This window comes from Grampus griseus, assembly GCF_964374135.1.
Source record: "Grampus griseus genome assembly, chromosome: 1".
NCBI classification, from domain to species: Eukaryota; Metazoa; Chordata; class Mammalia; order Artiodactyla; family Delphinidae; genus Grampus; species Grampus griseus.
Window position 1 is genome coordinate 39790897 of NC_139017.1, and position 18674 is coordinate 39809570.

The following is an 18674-nucleotide window of genomic DNA, read 5'->3' on the forward strand; positions in this document are numbered from 1 at the left end:
TTTTCTGTTCGTTTGTTTGTTTGTTTTTTACCGTATGTATGGTATTGCATATCCCTTTCCTAACAACTTTAAAAGGACGGGGAACAGAAAGAACTGGAAACAAAAAAAGTCATGTTCCCTTCCTTAACTCTTCTGAGCAGATGCTTTCCAGAACAGCCCATTAGAAGGTAGTGCTGAAAGACTTTGGTCTCTTTCAGGCCAGTTGTACTTCTCTAGGCTGACCTTCTGTCCCACCTTCCCACAAAGAGTAAATGTTCCTGAAAATCTCTAGTTTTATAACTTTATCGAATTACATCCTTGGGAGGGATTCATTCAACTTAAAACAGTGTACTTAGCATCTGTGCTGACCCCAGGGTAAACACAACAGGCATGACCCTTGTCCCCAGGGAGCTTACATCCCAGTGGGATTTACAGTAAAACGTGAACAAAGTCAGCTCGGATAGTGCTAAGTGCCATGGAAAAAAAATGAAACCAGTAATGGAATGGAGGGTGACTGGGGGGCTACCTTAGATTAGACTGCAGCCCGGGGCCCTCTGAGGAGGTTGCATTTGAGCTAACACCTGAGTGACAAGAAGGGACCAGTCTTAGGAACAAAATCCAGTGATCTGTGAGGCAGCCAGAGACTTACAGTCTTTTGAAATCTGTAATTGATGTAGGTACTCAGCAGTTATATAAATTAAAGGCCTCAGATAAACCTCCTTTCACAGGATGGTTAAATAAAAGAGGCAGGTGTGCTTCAAATTTAAGAAGACTCAATTCAACCCAAAGAACCAGGGCAAGATTACTTGTGTCACCCAAAGCTGTATTGCTTTGTGAGCAGGCCAGCCTTCACTTGCCACTCGTTCCCCCAGCTCCGTGCGCTGGGCATTTCTCCTCTCGCACCACCCGCTTCTGCTGGGTCCCCTTCTAAGCTGCCATCTCTTCCACCCCCGCTCCCACTCCTATGATATCAAAACTGTGCAAAACTTTAAAATAGACCCCATTTTGTAAATGGTTGAGAATGCATACCCCCAGAAAAGATTATAAAATTAAGGGAGAGAGAAGAGGGGTAACGCCAGTTTTCCTCTGCTTCAGTTGTCAATGGAACTAAAACAGATGGGTCAGGCTGAAAAAAACGTGAGATTGACACTAGATGGTAAAGACAGTGTCAGTGGCCGGTGGGGTGTAACAGAGAGAGCCCAGGGCCGAGCATCCGACGTGAGAAGCGTGACCTAGAACGATTACTGGGATCTGTCGCTCTTCTGCTTAAGGTCACTTCATCACCTTTGGATGGCTTCCCACTGACCGTGGGGTGAAATCCAAACGCCCTACCGTGGACCAGGAGGCCTAACCTCCTCTCTGCCGTCCACACTGAAGACCTTTCTGTTTCTTGAACACACCTAGCTTGTTCCCGCCTCTGGTCTTCACCCTGGCCCTTCTCTCTAACATTCAACTGCAGCCCAGTTGTGAACCTTCAAATTTTACCATTGATATAACTGTGTGGTAAATCTTATTATTGGTGTTAGCTAAAATATATGGGTATCTACTCTGGGATAGACACTGAATGATGCTACTGAGTCAGTGACTTAGAAGCCATTCAAGTTTTCCGCTGTCCTTAGATTTTAAGATTAAGAGGATAAGAGCTTCCCCTGACTCATGTCCAATTTTGCTTCTGTGTCTGATTCAGGAAGGCGGACGAACCAAGAGCCACCGATATTGGCCCAAACTGGGTTCCAAGCACAGCTCAGCCACCTATGGCAAGTTCAAGGTCACCACAAAGTTCCGAACAGATTCCGGTTGCTATGCAACCACAGGCTTGAAGGTCAAGCACCTTTTGTCCGGGCAGGAAAGGACAGTGTGGCATTTGCAATATACTGATTGGCCAGATCACGGCTGCCCAGAGGATGTTCAAGGATTTTTGTGTAAGTCTCTTCTTCCCTGTCGGGGTTTTACCAACAGTAATAATGGTCTTATCAGTTGGAGGTGAAATGGAAAGAAAGTCTACTTTCTCTTAAGTGGCAAAAGTATTAACAACATTCAGTATATAATACTTCAGTAGTATGTGTAGAACAGAGAAGACTAATACATGGCATTTATCATATTCTCTTTACCATTTATGCAGATGAGCTAATGTGGTAAACTAATTGGTTCTACCTTGATTTAGACCTTTAGTATTCTGGTACACGTCCCGTGTCTGAACCTTGAAAACATTATGCTAAATAAAATAAACCAGACACAAAAAGACAAATGTTGTGTGATTCCACTTACATGAGTTATCCAAAATAGGCAACTTCATAGAGATAGAAAGTATAATAGAGGTTACCAGGGGCAAGGGGGAAGGGGAATAGGAAGCTCCTGTTTGATGGACAGAAAGTTTCTGTTTGGGACAATGAAAAATTTCTAGAAGTGGATAGTGGTAATGCTTGCACAACACTGTGAATATACTTAATGCCACTGTACACTTAATGCAATGCACACTACAGTGATTAAAATGGTAAATTTCATGCTATGTATATTTTACCACAACCAAAAAAAAAGAAACACAAAGCAATAAAATATAGAAAAAAACAACTTCAAAAGTTTCTCATGAAAATTTGTATCTCGGAAGCCCTGTATTTCCTACAGCAGTCAATCCCAATTAGTAGTTTCTCATACCTACGATTAAACATACTAAGAATTATTGAAATCAACTTGTAGTATTTGAAACTATCATTTTTGGATTCATTAATTTATGTGTAGTTTTCAAGCTATGGTTATCTTAGAAACTAATTCATCCAGATTGTATGCAGTACTTTATTTGTAAGGCCAAAAACTGGGTGTGTGTCCACCAGTGCCAGGCACTGAATTGGGCTCTTAGAACGCAGAAATGAAGCAGTCTTTGTTTTAAAGGCTCTTGCGGTCTCATGACGAAGACAGGCCGGTGATCACTGTCCGGAGGTGAGATCTGGTGCTTTTGGTGATGGCTGCAGCAGCCTCCTTCCCTTCTACAGACTTGCCTAAACATCCTGCACTTGCGGGAAACCCTACTCTTTCCTCACCCAGCTAGGAAGGAGGCCTGAGGGTGCCTTGCAGATTTACTACACCTGCTATGTTGTTGACTCACCAGCTGGCAGAAGACCTATGGCCACAACAAAGGGAGGTTGGAGAATGTCAAAACCTTGATTTTTATTTTGATATTCATTTAGAGTAGGAGGGGTGGGGGAGAGAAGAGAGAATAGGTTTTCAAGTACCTGAAGTACCATTTCACAAGTTCCAACAGAAAGATTCTGATGCACACTTATTTATCAATGCAGCTATTTCATTTTTCATTCAAGTGATGATGGTTCTTAAGGAGTCGGACACTGAGAGTAAGAAAGATGATTGGAATCAAAGGATCTAGAATGATACCTAGAGCAGGTTGGTGGCTGGCCTGAGGTCACAGTTACCTGCAGCTCAAAATATTAATGAGCACAGTGACCTCTGCAGAGCTTTCTTTCCTCATAACAGTGTTCTTTTTCTTCCTTTCTGGTACTGTTTTGCTAATTGCTTTATTAGAAGCAAGACTCAGAAAATGGAAACAATAAAGGTAGATCCGTTTGATGACTGGCTAACAGATCTGATAAAAGGTTTTATGAGATGGTTAAAATTACAATCAAATCTTTTAAATCAGAACCAATTTAAGGACAGCCCGTCTAAATTACTGAAAAATATAGAGAATATTTTTAAACAGTGTTTATTAATTTACCTTTCTAAGAAACTCAGGACAAGTGTGCTGAGCAGGGTCTTAGAAATGTTGGTTCTTTAGGTTTTTAAGAATTTTAGGAGATTTTTGTTTGTGTTTAAATGAGATTACTTGGATGCAGAGGAACTGGGTCAAACTGTCTTCCAGAGGGCTTCACTGAGTTACACCTTAAGGAACTTTATTAATATGATTGCAGGAGAAAGAATCTGCTTAAATCTAATTTCTCTGTGTTTCATGAAATTCCCCTTGACGGTGGCATCAGCTTTATTGATCAATATTCCTTTTACTTCTCTCCTTAAATTTAGCACAAGAAAAACCTAGTCTCTTGTATGTGAACATTGCCTGCCGTCAGAAAATGTTATTGCCTAGTGTCTTTTCCCCTTTGGAAAAAAAAATTGTGAAAGGAATTCCATGCTCAGTATTTAGCTCATGTTGGTACCAATAGCAACTATCTTATCTAGTCACCTCAGATTGCCTTCCCTCTTTTGTTTTGTTCTATCTCATTTTACATTATTAGTGGTGGTGATGGTGATGGTAGTAAACGTTTATTTGGGTAAACTATTTCAGATTACTAATTAAATAAGGTTATAAAAGAAATTGGAGTTCCTAGTCATTGCGTGTAAACAGGTGCTTTTAAATTATGAGAATGGGGACTTCCCTGGTGGCGCAGTGGTTAAGAATCCACCTGCCAATGCAGGGGACCTTGATTCGAGCCCTGGTCGGGGAAGATCCCACATGCCTCAGAGCAACTAAGCCCGTGAGCCACAACTACTGAGCCCGCACGCCTAGAGCCCGTGCACCGCAAGGAAGAGAAGCCACCGCGGTGAGAAGCCTGCGCACCACAACAAAGAGTAGCCCCCTCTCGCGGCAACTAGAGAAAGCCCGCGCACAGCAACGAAGACCCAACACAGCCAAACATAAATAAATAAATTAATTAATTATAAAATATTATGAGAATGGTTTGAATGCTGTTTTCTCTTCAGCAGTTTGAGTTTTTCTCCTCATTTGGTTTTACACTGCTGCACTGGGATGAGATTTTCTGAGTATCAGGAACCTTCAAATCTGCTTCTCCCCTGAACTAGCTACTATAAAATCTCAGTTACTAATTGACTTTTTCCGGTTCTTGGATTGTTTGGGGATTACATTTATACACTTTTCCTTTTTTTCATGACCATTAAAAAAAATAGTCCTTAAGGCTTGGGTTGAGCAATTTTCAGTTTGTGCCCAGTTGGAGTAGTGAACAGTCTCCTGCACAGCCCTGTGGGGCTAAGCAGATGTTGACGGGGCATGTGGCACACACCCTACCCACATGTTGCCTCCAGGAAAGGGGGGTTATCTTGAGCTACTCACATAACCACATGGGATCCAAGCTGAAAACCAGGCTCCCCAAAGTCTATTTTATAATCTAAAAATGGAGTCAAGCCTCAGCTGACATTCCCTCATTCAGTGAGGGGAAGGAAGAGAGGACAGATGGACGCTCTTCCCACCAGAAATTGGCTCTGACAGGCGGGCATTTCAAGGGGACCTAGCTGGTGTCTGATCCCAGTCTGTTAATAGTAGGAATTGCTGTAAGTAATGTCGAGAATCATCTGCTTGGGGGACTTTGGGATTTGCAGAGGGGAAGACAGAATTTAATTTTTTAAAAAGAACTATTTAATTTGAAGAACAAATTCTCCCGTGGACTAATTGACTCCCAGCTGGTCCTTTCTGGATCCAGGACTGTAGAGTGGGTACCAGCCAAATAATTAGTGTCTTGTAAGTAGTGTAAATTATTGTCACTTAAAAAAAAAATTCACAGTCAGTTTTTTTTCCCCTCACTTGTATGCAAAGTGATGCAGGACATCAGTGACAAGATTTGCATGTTGTCTTGCAGCCTACTTGGAGGAGATCCAGTCGGTCCGTCGCCATACCAACAGCATGTTGGAAAGCACCAAGAACCAGCACCCCCCGATAGTGGTCCACTGCAGTGCTGGGGTGGGAAGGACTGGCGTGGTCATCCTTTCTGAGCTGATGATCTACTGCCTGGAGCATAATGAAGTAAGTCATTCTGGGCTTCTGAATCCTCCACCTTGGGGACCAATCTACACCATGGCCAAACCTTCACCTGTGCCCTTCTATTTCCACTGTTTAATGTCCTCTGTCCTGACAAGAGTATTCCAGACCCATGATTCCTAGTTGGACTCTGACATTTACAACCTTCCTGATCTTTCGCCTTTCACTGCTCTGTGTAGAGACCCCGATAATATAGAAAAAGAGTTGAAACTGTGAGAGAGGCAACATTTAGAAAATCTGATCTTCGCTGGCATCAACTCTCAGAAGTCTGCAGTGTTTCGTAGAAGGTCTGGTTTTATTGTGGGTAATTTTCCACAGTGGGTTATGGGGTCGCATATAGTATAGATGCGTCTTGCATTTCTGGGATGTGTTCTGGCTTAACTCCTACGTGAAAATGTGTGTACTTTAAACACGTTTTTCATTCTTTAGTGCGGAGTCTTATTGAGGGGACTCTTTGCTCTTGTCTAGACTGGCAGTGATGTGTAGCAGAGCCGGGCAGATAATCCGAGGGCACAGACGTGGCCTGCCTCTGCTGAGGCTGGAGGCCCAGCTTTTCTCCCATAGCGCGGGCTGCGGCTGAATTTGTGCCCACACGGTGTGTGGCATTCCCTTCTTGCTGTAGGTCAGGGAGTTACACCGAGGGGCTTTTGATTTTGTAGAGATGAGACAAATGGCAATCAAAGGCGAAAGAACAATTCTTCTGCCTTCTATTCTCACAGGGGGCTTTAGGGGTTTTAGATGGCTTTCACTTTTTTTTTCTTAGGTTCTTTAATCACCGCTAGCAGCACACGTCCCGTTCCTGTTTTACAGATGAGGATGCTGAGGTCCAGAAACAATCTAGTGGCTTGTCCAGTGCCAGGTGGCCCTTAAGCAGTGGTGCCAAGGTTTGAAGTGAGGTCTCTCACCTCCTGGCCCTGAGTTATTTCCTGTCTTCACTCTGCCTCCAAATGCCAAGTGTCATTTGATTCTTGTTCAATTTACAAGTTGTACAGCTTGGAGAATCAAAGGAAACTTTTGAAGTGGTGTGATAGTTTTAAAATCAGGAGATGTTATAATGCATGTTCTGTGAAGGAATTTATATAACAATATATGTATTTACTCAATGGTTTGAAGATCAGATTAAATATTGCCCCATGGAGTTTGTTATATTCAAACTTCTCGGAAAACGATAAATGCCAAGTTTAAATATGTTCAAAGGATTTTTAAGTTCCCTGCCTATGAAAGGTTAATTTTGGAAACTTTCAGTCTGTACATATGAATGCTTGTGCTGCTAAAAAGCAGAAGAGGAGTTATATCACATGTGGCCTATTGTTCAAACAAACAAACATTCTATTGGGGAACAAAATGCCCATCATGGAATCACTTGAGTCTACATAACAGAAATCTCGTCATCTTCTGTGAGTTTTTATCGTTTTGTCTCGCATGAGATTTCCTGATTGTCTGCTTCTCTGTCACTACTAGAAGTCTCTAGGAGTTTCTAGTAGAGTGAATAGCTCGCCACTGAGTCCCAGATCCGCTCACTGCTGGGAAGACAGACTAAGATGCAGTGGATTCTGGGTACGTGTGGCTCAAGCATATCCGAGCTCCGCTGGCAGCACCAGTGGGCTCCTGGGGAGGAAGAAGGGCTGCATCAACCCCTCCCCACTTAGAGATCTTTTCCTCATGTCACTTTCTTCGCCAGATTCCCCTTCTTTTCTGCATTCCCCATGTGCTCTTCCTCTGTTCCCCCTTCCTCCTTTTCAACTTGAGAAGCTGTTTTGTCAGTCTGGTCTGACATGAAGGATCGCTGTGTTCTGAGAGCTCTTTGGAGACCCATCAAAGGCTGAGCCTCAGTAACATGATGACATGAAGGCTCATCGATCACCAGATGTCACTGGCCCAGTGGAACATAACAGATGTCAGAGCCAGCGTGGTACAGAGTAAGGGGTTCAGCCACCAGGGCCTTGAGGGGACTTGGTGAGGGCTCAGGGTGAGTAAATTCTCTATGGTGTATCCAGACATAGCAGATTTCCTCAGTGCCCAGTTGCATGCCAGAACATTAACTGGAATGTGGTCAGTCCAAAAAGGACTTCTGTTCCCATTGATATTCAAAGATAGCAAGATGACTCATAGTTTTCACTTCCCTTCCCCTAGCACATGTAGCCAGCCTTATCTGTCCCATTTCCCATAATTGCTATTGGTAGCCGGCTAGGAAGAAAAGAGGTCTCTACTTGTTCTGCTTCAGACCTGGCTAGTAAAAGTCAAACCCTTATTTTAGAAGAGGAGTGCGACCATGTTTCTTTGTTTTTTAAACAAAAGATTTTGCTAAATCAATATAAAATTGGTTGTCCCATTTTTCTCCTGTCTAAACTTTCCCATCTTCTTTCCATGGCTTCTGGATTTAGGATACTTTATGTTTTAGTCTATAATCCATAGAGTTTTAATTTTGTCAGTGAAATGCCTTTTCTTTTTCCTGGAGCAAAGATGCTTAACCGTGAAGTCGGGCCGCTGCGAGGGGATTCTCCTGGGCTGCCCTGAGAAGCTTCTTTGTGCCCTGTTGCTTTTGGTCACTGAATGTTAGCTATGACATTTTAATGCCCATACATTTGTTTTCAAAACGCACCAGTTTCATGGTTTGTGATACTCTCTCTTGACCACCTGTCCCAGATTAGTTAAATTACAAAAGGTCAGGTTCTCACTAGCCAAAGAGCAAGATGTCTTGATCTTGCTGCTTTTCTGAATTGGTTATCCCTCCTTCGTAGAGTAGGGGGGTGGGAGGGACGTCTTCTAAGCAAGATGGAGCAAGCGCCAGCTGCCTCCGGATTCCTTGGGTTAGGGACGGTGGGCAGCAGAGCCTGTGGAAGTGCATCTTCAAGGCAAGCTGAAGGATTCTTTCATTGAGGACCAGGGGGAACTTTGTCTTGTCTCCAAACTGCCCTATATCACCTAGTATACTGTCCTTGAGTCAGCCTGAGGGGCTGAGTCTTACAGGCTATGGAGATGGTAATGACCATGAATGATAGTGGTGATGGCAGAGATGGAAGTGGAGGAGATGGTCGAGGTAAAGGAGATGGTGGCGGGGGAGGTGGTGGTGGTTGTGATGATGAGGAGAATGAAAATACTATAATAACCACAGCTAACGTGTATGTAGTGTTTACCATGTGCCAACACTATTTCAAGAGCCTTACAGCTCGTAGCCTTCACAGTGACCCTACGAGAGAGGTTCTGTTAGTACCCTCATCTAACAAAGAGAAACTGAGGCACAGGGAGATGACCTCTTAGCTTCTGTGTGACCCTGCCTCTCTTGTCAAAGCCTTTGATGGGTATGAGGTAGGAGCAGCCTTATTCTATCCTTATATTCAGTGCCCAACACAGAGTAATGCTTATCATGCATTATGTTAAGTTCATTATTAGGTGCTCTGTGTTGTGTATCATGATGTCAGTCACTCTGGAGTAGAGTTTAGGCACAGACCCACTAGTTACCATCAGAAGCTTATGGTCTAGGCTCTGTATTTTGACTAATAGTTTAAGGATTCACATGCCTTTTTCTCTTTGCGTATTACCAGGGACTTGTTCCTTTTAAATCTGTGGTGTGCATTACTTAGCTAGTTTTGGAGAAGCGTGACTAAACAGGATGGCATGTATGGTATTGTAGCTACACACAGTTTGGAAATAGCTGAAATGACTTGAAAGTAAAGTAAGAAAAGACATACAGCTGAGTTCTTATTATTTTATTTCTGATGCTTGCTCAGTCCGCGCTGAGTTCGTGGGTGTGGTCGTTTGCCTGGGTTAAGGGCTCCCAGAGCAGGGGGAAGTATACCAAGGCCATGATGGTACATTGACTCCATGGTGCTTCTGCCTTGGCTGGTCCAGGGGGATGGAAGTGACACAAGTGAGGGGACACCGTGGCACCAATGATCCGCCGTATTAATTCCTTTCCATTGGAGATCTTCAAAGAATTTACACATTGGCAATCTCATTTAATACTCAAGATATCGTTAGTTAAAGACTTTCACTCCAAACATGCGTGACTGGTGCCCAGAGATTGTGCTTTGATGTTTTAAAGGTTTACATGTAAATTATCTCACTTGGTTATGCCTGCGATCCTGTGGGGTAGCAGGATGAGCATGAGTGTTCTTATTTCATTAATATTAATGAGACAGTGAGTAGTCTTTATTAAGAGCCTACTATGTGCCAGACACTGTGTTAAATGCTTTACATGTATTTCTTCATCTGATCCTCTGAGGAGGGTACTGTTTATCACCCTGTGTTACTGCCGAGGAAATGTCACTAACTTGGCCAAGGCCACACTGCCATTGGAGGAAAGCATCATTATCCTTATTTTACAGATGAAGAAGCGAAGACCCAGAAAGGGCTTAAATCCTACCATTGGGTCATGGTAGGGTTAAGAGTACCAAATCGGGGTTAACTCCAGCCTCTGTGTTTTCTCTAGTGGACTGGTCTGCAGTTAAAATACCACACCAGCGGTACACGACGACCAGCTTCTCCAGTTACTGTTAGGGTCTTTGACTGGGATAACCTAGAGGGGGCTGTCTTTGGCTTTCTCCTCTACCTGCACAGGGGCAGCAAGTGAATGCTTCCTGGATGAGGGAATGAGGAAGGAACCAAGGGAAGCCCCCCCCCCCGCCCCGCCCCGCCCCATCTCAGGATCTTCTTCTCTTTTCTTGCAGAAGGTGGAAGTGCCCATGATGCTGAGGCTCCTCAGGGAGCAGAGGATGTTTATGATCCAGACCATCGCTCAGTACAAGTTTGTCTACCAGGTCCTCATCCAGTTCCTCCAGAACTCCAGACTCATTTGACCCCCGGCTTCAGCTCCTGGAAGAGGCGGCCAGCCCCACCTTCCAGATGGGGACGCACCTCCAGACAACATCTGCTCCCCCGGCAGGGCGCGGATGGCCGGAGCAGGCAGGTCACGGGCTCCCTGAAGACAGGAGCGCCCGGATCGTTCACAAACATCGTGTATTATTTTATAGGAGATAATTTATTTTTTCCCCCTTTGGAATAACTTTTGTGAATCATCGTAATGCAGTTTTCACAATAATATAGTACTTTTCCTCTGAACCACATTTTGACTGATCTGCATTGTAATAGGTCAGTAGGGAGGGTTGCCTGGTGGATTATTTGGGGGACAGAGGCATAAGGGAACACATCTCTAGTGAAGTTGCAGCCAGATTTGTAACCAGCCCTGAAATTTGTCAGCCTCATTGCTCACGTCCAAATCAAAGATGGCAAGAAAATGAGTTCATCCTAAAATATAAAAGATAAGGGCTAAGGCCCTTTCCTGAAGGAGAAGAACAACACTCTTTTCTTATATTTGAGGGCTCCTGCGGCTTGATGGGCAGTTCCTTCCCTTTCCCCTTTTTGCCCTCTCCCTCAGTAGTCTCTTTTTTCCTCCCAGGCTTGAGTTAAAGACAGGACCAGCTAGAGGAAATGCTCCCTTTCCAATGCAGTGATTGCCATTGCCCGGGAAGAACGAGGACTCTGTGTTGTATCTTTCTCAACCACTCCTTATTCTGGGCTCTGGAGCCTGTTCCCCTGCTGGAGACTGCACCCTTGATATTTGCTGCTTTTCCCTGTTGGCTCAGTGGACCCTAATCTGGTGGCCTCCGAGGCCCTGGGCCAGGCCGTCTGTGCGGCTAGGCTTCTTGCCTGATTGAGAGAAGATAACAGACCAGTGTGGAAGAGAGAGGAGACATGCAGGCCCTTGATATTGTTTCTTATTTAAATATGAAGCCTGTGCTGACGGGGATCTGAAGGTCAAGGTGCTGGGTGCCATGGAAAGGTTATAAAGGAAGCGGTTGGGAAAGCTGATGTATGGGGGCTCTTTGGCACTCAGGGGGCAGGGGCCCTGCCAGGAGCCACCCCAAGTGTTATCCCCGCTGTGCTGCTAAGCATCTCCAGCCTTTGGCCTGCAGGAGCAGAACTAAGCCCACCCAGGACCTTGCAGTCCAAAGCTTGGCCCACCTGCTGAAAGACGGTGAGATTTGTGCTGCTTTCCTTTTCTCCATACAGCCCACTCTGGTCAGTTGTGGTATTAACCCTGCCCTCAGTTTGAAGCTCAGTCCTTAGTTCGTCTCCTTCTGGGCCTTCATTGGCCACTGTCCTTCTGAATTTTGTAGGTTAGTACATAATAAATCATGTTCTGCACAGTTTCCCTCCTGCTGACTTCTGGGGAATTTTCCCCTCTACTGTCTAGTTTTTCTTGATGCAACTTTTAATTGTGGCTTTGTTCTTAAAATTGACTTTTGCGGGTGTTCCATGATGCCTTCTTCCACTGCTCCCTTTTTTTTTTCCTCCTGAGGTGCAAATATAAAGAAAGAATGGCATCCAGTCGACCAGAAAGAGTGTGCCTTTGTGGCTTCCGGTCACCACAACAGGCGGGTGCGGAAGCAGATTCCTGATGAACTACTTTGGGGTATGAATCAACTTGGTTTCACATCTGGCCAGGTGTTAGAGTGGTGGTTCTCTGTATTTGGACTCAGTATCTGGCGATGGAGGGCCTCCTACCTTCTCTTCCAAGGTCTAAAGAATCAGTCAAGGAGTAGAACTTCAGCTGAGCGCCATAGATTCTGGAATTTTGCTGCGTGATCTGAAAAAGAAAACCACTAGTATGACGTGTATTTTCAGTGGATCACAGCTCGTAACCCTCACTAGGAGACGCTCAGAAACTGGGTCATCGGCAAGCAAAGAGGTATTGTTTCCATTTCCTTAGGGACTTCCCATCCTTGGGATATTCTGCTGTTAGGGATGTTTTAACAGTTGGTCTGCCGTTGCTGGTTTATTGTTTGAGGAACCACATCGGTATTTCTCTTTGTCTCTCAGGCCCCAGTGTGGGTGTTAAAATGTCTCATGTGGGCAGCGTGTAGATCTGCTGTCTCTGAGCTCATCACTCACGGCCCTCCTTTCAACTCATCCACTGTTGCCACTTGGTGCTCTGGGAATATTCATGAACGCACAAAATGCAAAGAAGTAGGTTCAGTATCCAATTTCCTAGCCAGAGGTTGTATTGAAACTCAAAGGAAAACATTTAAAAGTGATTCCCCATATTTTGTTTTTAAAAACAAATGCTTTTCGCCCTTGAGCCCATTTTGCCTTCCTTTTCATGTCTCCAGTAAATGCCAACCTATCTCCTGTTAAATTAGCAGCAGCCATTTGAAGTCCTTTCAGTGGCATCTGCATAATAATTGCCCAGAGATGCTTTATATCTGGGAAGCAAGCCAAGGAATAAACCTTGAAGCAAAGTGTATTAAATTAGTTATCTAGTTAGAGCTTTTGGAGTGAGTTCCTGACGATGTATCAAGTCTGAAGCTGGAGCTATCGGGGTCTGTTGCTACAGTTTCGACTTGAAGGGAGAAAATTAAAAATGGAGGGGAAAAAAAAAAAAAAGATACCATCTTACAACAAAGCCATCCAACACTTTCAGGCCTCTGGTTTTGAAGTTTTTCCAGTTGAAATGTTTTGTTTCTTTCATCCACTCCCATTTGGATATATTGACCCAGTGTTCATCCTTGTTTACCGTGGTGCCTGAACCAGAGGGGCTGAGTTTGACGTCTTCATCCTTGAGCTGAGCTAAGCCTGTTTGAAAAGCCGAACCGTATCCTGTTGTGCTTTACTGGGTTCCTTGGGCTTTAAGCGCTTTTTGTGAACTCACTGCCTTGCTACGGCAACCCTTGCCTCACTAGAGTGGGCCATCTCCTGGGGCTTGGAGTCACTCTTTGCAGAGAGCACTTTGGATTCTCCTAGGCAGGCCATCCTTTCTTGATATACAGTCTGTATTAGCTGACCTCAGCCCAGTGGTTATGGAACACAACATGTGGGCCCGAAGTGTCCAGAGTCACAAAGCAGAATGTGCTTTTGAATCTCTCTTCCCCACTTCCAGTGGTGCGTGGGATGGAGAAAGTGGGTATGGTTATTGATTTTCTTTGGGCGGGGGTAGACCTGTCAATCGCTTGAGGTCAGGGGGTGGGCAAATGCAGGGACCTTCTAAGATGTGTGCCAGGGAGCTTAGACTCAAGGGTTGGGGATTGAGTCTGAGCCATCTTAGTGTTAATCTACCCTTCATTCCTCCTTCGTGTCGGGAGTAACTGTCAGGATCCCAGACTAAGAAATTTCCAGAAGCACCAAGTAATTACTGTTGGGCTCTTAAGGTGGCTCTTTGTGGGAATAGTTTCCTCTTGTTTTACCAAAGATACTTCTGCAACTGTGTTTTATTTTATTGCCTATGGATTTTATCAGACACTCATCATGCTCTTACTTAGTGATTTCTTTTCGTGAGCAAAGTAACAACTCATCTAGCACTGATTCCAAATGGAGAAATTTGGGGTTTTCATGGAGACCGCAAAAATTTTCCATTGGTCTAGAGCTTTACGGGTGACAGATTAGTTGGCTCTATAGGGTTGAAATAATCCTACTCGGCCCTATAGGGTGGACATCTCTAGCATATTAAATTATGTTTGACACTTCCCGTGAACTCTGAGCAAGTTAAGCACAATGGTTCTTGTCTTTGCCTCAGCTTCTAAGACATTTGGGGCAAAAGACCTTACTGGTGCATCTATTGAAAGTAACAGCAACATGCCTGGGAGAAATGGGCAGGTATATCCAATCAAATTCTGCCAACTCATATGTGTTGCCCCCAAAATTGCTGTTCTTCATGGGGTCCTGAGGAACTTGATGGCCTACTTGCCTGACACTCAACCTTTATCCTGCCTGCTCTCAGCTTTTGCATTTCTGTTAGAAACTCAGATGCGTGTTTTTATCCAGCTTACTACCTTACTTATTTTTTTCCAGCTTAAAACAGCTGTGTCTTCTTCCTCAAGGCCAAACTAAAAGGTTCTCTACTAAAATGTCCATGAGCCTGGCACTGAATAGCTGGCATCAGTCCATTTCACAGGACTGCATAATTTATTGTTGCTTGGTGCAGTGAAAAGGAGGATGTGCATCAGTTCCTACCGTTTGGAACTTTGATCAGCCCTCTCATTTAAAAACTAAATTCAAGGAACTTCTCGTTTTAAGACAGGAGGGCCAAAGCTGATGGGCAGCCTTGAACATGAGAACGCATCTATCTAGAAAGTCACTGTTCCTTCTGCCACGCTTTGGGCCATCAAGATCATTCTTTCCAAAAAATGCCATAAGCTTGCCCAGAGAAGAGCTATAAATGGGAAGAGAAAGAGGAAGGCTTGGAGTTTCTATCAAAAAGTTCCTGATTCACAAACAATTTTCTGAACTCGGTGATGTCTCTCCTACTCCTTCCCTTTCTATAAGGCCAGAGGGATGGAGATGAGGTGGTGATCCTGGGAAAGACCACGCTGTAGTGGGGAGATCTGTTTCACCCTCACACAGTTTTTGCTTTTTTTTTTTAAATTATTTTATTTTTGGCTGCGTTGGGTCTTCATTGCTGCGTGCGGGCTTTCTCTAGTTGCGGCGAGCTGGGGCTACTGTTCGTTGCGTGCACAGGTTTCTCATCGTGGTGGCCTCTCTTGCTGCGGAGCACGGGCTCTAGGCGCACGGGCTTCAGTAGTTGTGGTGCACGGGCTTAGCTGCTCCACGGCATGTGGGATCTTCCCGGACCAGGGCTCGAACCCATGTCCCCTGCATTGGCAGGCGGACTCTCAACCACGGCGCCACCAGGGAAGTCCGTACCCTCGCTCGTAGTTTTAAATCGTGTCCTCACTGTTGCAGTGGAGCTTGACGAATGTTCTCGATTCTGATGCCTGCCTAGGTCTGCTGCTCAGAAAGACCACTTCCCCTCGCTTGCTGGTGGCCCTCCCTTTCCTTGCAACCTTATTAGCAGAAGATTTGCTCGACCACACGGCTCTGGAGTTAGCTATCACAGCTCCTGTGCATCTTTTTTTTTTTTTTTTTTTTTTTTTGCGGTATGCGGGCCTCTCACTGTTGTGGCCTCTCCCGTTGCGGAGCACAGCTCTGGACACACAGGCTCAGCGGCCACGGCTCACGGGCCCAGCCGCTCCGCGGCATGTGGGATCTTCCCGGACCGGGGCACGAACCTGCGTCCCCTGCATCGGCAGGCGGACTCTCAACCACTGCGCCACCAGGGAAGCCCCTCCTGTGCATGTTGATTGCGCCTCTCCTCCGGCCCGGGGGGGCTGCAGAGCGGAGTCCCCTTCCCAGCACATCGTGTTTCTAATCAGGGCATAAAAAGCAGGTAAGACGTCAATATATCAGTAGTGACGGCAGTTCGTTGGCTCACTTGAGGGCACAGGTGGGACTACTTTGTGATGTCACCCTCTTCCAAGAGCACCCCATTCACTTAGGGCTACGCCGGCCTTGTTTTTCCTTTGCTTTATGGATCAGCTCTCGACGGCACACCTTTTCTTTCCTTTCCCTACCCTTTTAGCAACTCCTACAGAGCAGCTGAATCTAGTCATAGGTAATCACTCTCTTCAATCTCTCCAAATTATGTAATTCGGAAATCTGATTTTAATCCTGAAAAGCCTATGTAGTTTCAAAAAGTAAAATTTGGCATTTATGTAGTTTCAAGGAATGAAATCTGGCAAAGGGAAATAACCATAATGAAAATAGCTAGGTGCTGTCGGCAGCCAGGAAGCTGTCTTTACCCCCTTTCTCCCCTTGGCGACGGGCACTGGCAGTACTAGAAGGAGTGGAAGATAAGCTGGATCGATGGTCAGTCCTGTTTAGGACAAAGGTTGCACCACTCCCTCAGGCTTCTTTTGAGGCGAGCTGACATGGAGCCACAGCGGCTGCATTTGGCATCGTGACACATGTAGTCGGATTAATTTGTTTCTAGCCTTCTCCTGCTGACTCTGTTCCCTTCACCGTCACCTCTACGCAGCCTGGCCAGTCTGGTGAAATGGGTGAAGCTCTGGGCTCCACAGGGACATTTCTACGTTGCCTTGTGATCCGTTCTCCACTGTCTAGGGAAGGGCAGGACACGCTCTTCATCCAGTCTGCAATGTGTCCTATTTTTTTCTTCCTCACCTCCACCTCCTCCTTCAGGGAAACACAGAGGCTGCCTCACGTGACAGAGGTTTTGGGAAAAAGCTAAAAACATTAGATTGGGGTCTTTTTGGGCCTTAGGGTGGAACTAGTTTGCTAACATCTCAGGAACCCTGCTCTGCATTGAGTTCAGCTGGCTCTCAGAGCAGAGGTGCTTGGCGTTCTCAGCATTTCTCAGGGGCCTCCCACCTCCCTGAACTGTATGTAGTGTTAGCTAATAAACACCTTCAGCTTAGAACTGAGAGCTGTCATTCAGAGCCATTTTCCCCCCAACTTGGAATACCGCAAAATGTGATTGCAACTTCCTTTGACTGAACTTTCTTGCCAGTTTGAAATCTTAAAAATCTGTTACCCTTATCCTTTCAAAAGTAAGGTTACTCTTCATCAGAGATGCTTTCCTGTGTATGTCCTTTGTTCCTTCAATAGTCAGCTAACTTGCTTGAGGACGTGTAAATGGGGAAAAGAGGTTTACATATGCAGATGACTATTAGATAACCTTAAGTAATTTGTGTTACATCAAGTAACATGCTGATCTATTTCGTTTCACTGGACTATTGTTGTGAGACTTAATTCAGTATTTTGATGCTTTCCTTGGTCTGTGTTTTATAAAATGTTGTGAATTGTTTTATCATTCAAACCAACTGACATTTAATAGGTCTCATTTCGAACCTACAGACAAGTCGCTAATGTAGAAACCAGTTTGTTCTTAAGGGTTTTAGGTCAGCCCACAGAAGCCTTCTGCTGTCCAACATGGCTGAATAGCAGGGCGGTGTCAGCCAGATCGGGCTGGCATGGGCTGACCTGGACATTTAACCACCTATCGTATTGTTGCTGTGAGAAATGCATTCCAGATAGGGGCTTGGGATCCTGATAACACATTCTTCTCCCCGTGGTGGGCACTTGCTACCTTGCAAGATGGAGGTCCAGTCTCTTCACTGCCAACTAATTGTAAGGGGAGAGAGGGAGTGAGACATTTATAGGACGTTCCCCAAGTTGGGGAGTGATTAATATTCACATGTCAACTTTACTTTGGTGTAGACTCCCTCTCAATTTAATAATATTAAAAGCCTTAAATAAAATTATGCATGCTCTTCTATGTGCTTTTTTATATCAGTAAATAAGCTTATGCTTGCCAGTTTTATACACAATTAAGAGGTGTATGAAACTGACTTTTGACAGTATTTTTGCACTGTTTCCTCTCTGTTTTTATAAAGTCTTTAGCTATTGGTCCTAGTTGTGTATTGTTTATGTTCTCACTGCCCTTGTTATTAAAATGTTTCATATGTGCCTTTACAAATGTGAGATCTTTATTCTAACCTTTTTTTGTAAAAGATATCTATTGACTTCCAAATGCAATAAACTTTTTTTTTTTTCCAGAGAAAACAGCTGAATCTTTTCTGTCCTATGTATGTTTGCATTAATTGAAAGCATCTTCTCCCTCAGGATTATTTTCATAGGCCAACGTATCTGGGAAAACCTGCCTTTTCACTTCTTTAAAGCCCATTTATTTCTACCCACTTTTCATTCCTGGATAATTGGATCACACTGAAGAATCAGTTTGAAATTTCCAAAAGTCATCATTGTTAGGAAAAAGCTGAAAGGGGTGATTGTTGGTTAGGTAAATGGAGTGAAGAACCTAGAACTGGAGCTTACTCACAGCTGCAGTGACAACCCGTATTAAATGCCAAGTCCCCCCACAGCTGTCATGTATTCAGAGCCCAAACTGCTGGCCCAGAAGAGCCAAGCTGCAGGCTGCTACAGAAGACCCAGATCGTTGCTTTTGTCTTTCAACTTTATCAACAGCACAGCTCATCTCCAGGTTTAAAGGTGGCTGCCCTGCCCCATCTTTTCAGCCACTCAACTGCCACAGACACACATGGTGAACCCCGGGTGATGAGGGTGGATACTTTATGTCCCTTTGATGAGTAGCAGGGCACTATGACCACTT

The 18674-nt window shown here is 44.7% G+C and overlaps 1 protein-coding gene across 1 annotated transcript in view; it reads left to right on the forward strand.

Annotated features, from left to right (window-relative positions):
* Positions 1 to 18064, forward strand: part of PTPN14 (protein tyrosine phosphatase non-receptor type 14) — a 107647-nt gene extending 89583 nt beyond the window's left edge. The window contains exons 16-18 of the mRNA XM_082680584.1: positions 1667 to 1901; positions 5574 to 5737; positions 10423 to 18064. Of these exons, the coding sequence (XP_082536710.1) occupies positions 1667 to 1901; positions 5574 to 5737; positions 10423 to 10551 (528 nt within the window). The 3' untranslated portion in view covers positions 10552 to 18064. The remainder of the gene's footprint in view (positions 1 to 1666; positions 1902 to 5573; positions 5738 to 10422) is intronic.
* The last annotated feature ends 610 nt before the right edge of the window (positions 18065 to 18674 follow it).